Below are 4,359 nucleotides of genomic sequence, written 5' to 3'. Positions count from 1 at the left end.
TCTGACTTCCAGAGGCGTAGGATCTAGCATCTCACTAAAAGATGTGTGAAAGCAACTGTGAGGAAGCAATCATGAGACGGGCAAACAGAACCCCAAAATATGCAATGAGAGGGTCCAATTGTACAGGAGTCTGTAGATGAAAGTAGAAAAACTTGCATTTTCTGTGGACTCAAACTCTCCAGGGTGTCCCCTGACCTCTATGCAAGAGGTCAGGGGGTCAGGTCATGAAGGGGCTATGAAGCCACAAAATGGCTACATAGTAAATAAAATGTAAAATCAGAGCTAAAAGCTAAAAATTAATACAACGGTAGCTAAAAGCTAAAATGAGCAAAACACGAGCTACTGGGTTTAAAAAAGCCCAATTTCTATTGTAAGTGTTAAAAAAAACAAATAAAAAGTTGAAGATTGACCGAATTTGGCTCAGAGAAGGTGTCCGAAGATGAGAAAAAGGTTGAGCGTTCAGAGATGGGACTGACTGGGGATTTAGTGAAGTGTTCAGATAAACACACTTTGATTGGTAAGAGACGGACACGGGTGTTTCTGTTCACCTGGTGGAAAACTCGGAGCTTCTTGCGGCGTCTTATCATAAGTGCTTTCTTTAAAAACAAAGAAACAAACAAAAAAAATCTAATCTTCCAACCTTCACTCCTGTTTACAGTATCTGACATTTGGTAAATTCGTTATATACCATTGATCTGTTCATCTATGATCATTACAGTAATTAGGAGTCCCTAACAGAATAGAATAAATCATTTTGAGCCCTAAAGTACCTACTTATATCACTATCTCCCTTGGCTATATGCCAGAGCTGACCAGTAGAGGGCACCCTTTACACTGATTGTCCAAATTCATTTATATAATACAGTATAGCTCCCGTGTTGATATTGCAACAGGACAAACAGACTGCAATGTTGGCTGACCTCCCTCCCAAATCAGAATGGGTAGATTAAAATGCTACTGAGCACACTGGTTGCTCTGCTGTTGCCTAACGTCTTATTGTAAGGATCCACTCCGCCACTCTGAAGGGCGGGAACGAGCCGGTCCGTTCGCGGCCACAAAGGGGGATAGTTCAGGCTGGTCCGTTCACACAGACAGGGTGATTTTTCTTCACCTGGGAAATTCAAACAAAACCAGCACTTGATCAAAAGCATTCAAATCAAACTTGGCGCTTATGGTGGAGGCGTCAGGGATCGGGAGGTGGAGTTCACTGGGGTGGATCCTCTGTCGTCCTGCACATGATCAATCCAAACGAAACAGCCAGGCTTTTATTCCGTACTTGAGGAACACTTCGCTTCCCATCCGGAGAGCTTGGAATCTGAAAGCTTTAAACTGCGTGGAGGAGAAAAAAACTAAACGAAACAGAAAAACTAGAGATAAGAACTGAGATGTTAAAAGCTAAAGAAAAGCTCTCTCCTCCGCGAATCGCTATCTCATCGTGGAGGAGTTCGTGTCCCTGCTACGGGTCGGGAGCATGGCGCTGTGGGCAGCAGCCGAAGGAGGGTGCTCTGAAACCTAGCTTAGCTAAAAGCTAAAAGTGGCCGAATGCTAGCCTTAAAGCATCTCACAGCTGAACGTAGTAAACTCAGAGATCTCAATGCACTTCTATGGGGAGCCATTTGTAAATAAAGTCAAATATTCTGAAAATCATTGAAAGATACAAAAACCAAAAGTCTCAACGCTCAGCTCCTGAATGCGCTGAACGGAAGTAGTGAGACTGCAAAAAAATAAAAAATTCAGGAAAACAGAAAAAAAAAACAGATAAATGCTGAATCAGAATTTACATTAAAAAGATCTGAGTTGTTCGTGGCAGCAACAGCATGTAGGCCTTTACAGTGCACAGCTGAAATTTTCAGTTTTCTGGTTTGAATCTAGTTGTGGAGATTTAAAAAAAAAAAATAAATAAATACAAAGTGCGATAATGTCAGCGAGCAGCCTTTGACCTTGTAGGGGGCTCTTTATCTTCTGTCTGCGGGAGACATAACAACGTGGCTTTCATGTGACTCGTGACACATCCAGGGAGCCTTTCAACGACCCGCCGGCCGGGCTTCTAAATGAGGCGCGAACACAGACTCACACACACACACACACACACACACACATACACTCAACAGAAAAACTGATCTGACAGATTTACGTTCAGCTCTAGATAACTATGCGCTGAAAGTTGCAAAAAATGTTTGAATGGAAAGAAATGGAACGCTCACTACACCTTTGAATTTAATGACATTATAGATAAAACCTTTAAAAGGTAATAAAGGCCTAGCAATCTTTCAAGGAATGATAAAGTTTGCTAACGGACAAACGGGGTTGACTTCAAAGTTTAATGATAAATTTTTAGGCAAGGTTCGTGAGCATCGAGTACCACTCAGATTACGTGTTGTAAATGACTCTCAGCTTCTACCACACCAAGGTTTGGCACAATATATGTAAAACTGCCTGATTTACAGCAATTTTTGCGTTTTCTATAATCAGTTGGCTGTGGCAGCCATCTTTAACTGGATTGGCTCCAAAAGTTAATCAGTCGTAGATGTACATCCAATGATTATTACCTGAAGGTTTTGTTCAAATCCACCTCATGGTTCATGAGATAATTTGCTAACAGACAAACAGGGTGAACCCCAGCAATTGGTGCCAAAGTTTTAGGCACAGATCTCACCCAATGAGTTGCTCTCATGGTCCATGTTGTGAAGGACTCTCAGCCACGACCACACCAAATGCGACCTCAATAACTGCAACTTTATTATTAGAGTTATAGCCACTTGTGTTTTCTAAGGTCAGCAGGCTGTGAGGGTCATCTTGAACGGGGTTGGTGTCAGAAGTTAATCAGCTGTAGATGTATATCCAGTGATTAATTTGTGACGGTTTTATTAAAATCGCTTCAGTGGTTCACGAGATATTTTGCTAACAGATAGAATCGACTACAATGAGTTAATGGCAGCGTTTTAAGGAAAGATCTTGCACAACCTGTTAGCACTCAGAGTATATGTTAGGGGTCGGTCTTAGCTACTACCATGCTAAACTTTAGGTCAGTATGTGTTAAATTGACCGAGTTTGAGGCATTTTTGTGTTTTTTAAACTCCGTTTTTTTTAATCGGGTTTAGTCCAACAGTGAGTCACTTCTATAGTTACGTTCAGTGGCTTTTTCCGTAAAGTCTCATTCAAACCCATCCAGTGGAAAACGATATGTTGAGCTGACAAGAAGAAGAAGAAAAAAACGCTATCGCCCGCCCTGCTGGCCCACTTGGCGTTAGTTCCCATCAGAGGCAGGCAGGTTAAAGCGGCCAAAGGTCGCCGTCGCCGTCACGTCGAGCGGGCAGGTGCGATTAAAGAGCGCTCAAATCTGCCTCCAGCCAATCAGGAGCGGGCTTTATCCCCCCCCCCCNCTCCTTCGCCGTGGCCTAAAACAATAGTTACTTAGCGTCGGCAGCGGTCCTTACCCGGACGTGTCGGGACGCTCCCCGGCCGGCAGAGCCCACAGCTGCTGGAGGGAACCCAGGCTGATGCAACACACAACAAGCGGGATCAGGGACCGCATCTCCGGGGCCGAGTCCTGCTCCTCACTCCCTCTCTCTCTTAGGTGGGGGCGACCTCACACTCTTTAAATCCAAAAGAGTGGGAGGAGGGAAAACCTTACAAATAAACGACTAAATAAAAAAAGTGTGACGCTGGGGTTCAGATGTCCAACCTTGATCAGAAAAAAAAAACTTCCAGGTGTAACCTTAGGAGCAAGGGGAGAAAAAAGGCATTTAGTTTTAACTTCTTTTTCCATATACATATATACATATTTTTTTAGATATAAAGTGTGCTCATTAGGGAAGAAAAAAAAACTTCACTCACCTTTAAGTCTTGTTAGTCAAGATGAAGTTCTAGTGTGAAGCTGGGAGCAGAAGGACTATTTAAATAGTGAGTGGGCGGAGTTAAAGGAACACAGGATTCTCCATTCCTGGGAATGGCTGGGATATGCCTAAATAAGTGCTCCAGAAAATTAAGGCCTAGCATTCCTTCAGGGACTTTTATTCTAGGACCATGCTGAGAAATTAAAGAGTTGTCGCTGTTATCGTGGAACCCTAAATCTCACGAGATGTCACGCTCAGAGTATGCGTTGCGAATGACTCTCAGCTACTACCACATCGAATTTTACTCGGGTATCTGTAAAACTGGCAGAGTCGTGGCCATTTTTGTGCTTTCCCAAGTCAGTTGGCTGTGGCAGCCATCTTGTGTGGGGTCAGCTCCAAATGTTAATTAGTTGTAGATGCACATTCAGTGGTTATTCCCTGAAAGTTTCATTGAAATCTGTCCAGCGGTTCAGGTGATATTTTGCTAACAGACAAACAGGCTGGACGTCAACAGTTAGCGGTA

At 43.3% G+C, this 4,359-nt stretch overlaps 1 protein-coding gene across 1 annotated transcript in view; it reads right to left on the bottom strand.

Moving 5' to 3' along the window:
• adm2a (adrenomedullin 2a) overlaps positions 1-3,864 on the bottom strand; it is a 13,735-nt gene extending 9,871 nt beyond the window's left edge. Inside the window, exons 1-2 of the mRNA XM_017432561.3 lie at positions 3,838-3,864; positions 3,438-3,718 (exon numbers count right to left, since the gene is read on the bottom strand). Coding sequence (XP_017288050.1) covers positions 3,438-3,535 — 98 coding nt within the window. The 5' untranslated portion in view covers positions 3,536-3,718; positions 3,838-3,864. The remainder of the gene's footprint in view (positions 1-3,437; positions 3,719-3,837) is intronic.
• Between the last annotated feature and the right edge of the window lie 495 nt (positions 3,865-4,359).

The sequence above is a fragment of the Kryptolebias marmoratus genome, linkage group LG18 (assembly GCF_001649575.2).
Source record: "Kryptolebias marmoratus isolate JLee-2015 linkage group LG18, ASM164957v2, whole genome shotgun sequence".
Lineage (NCBI taxonomy): Eukaryota > Metazoa > Chordata > Actinopteri > Cyprinodontiformes > Rivulidae > Kryptolebias > Kryptolebias marmoratus.
This window is presented reverse-complemented; position numbering and strand designations above follow the sequence as displayed.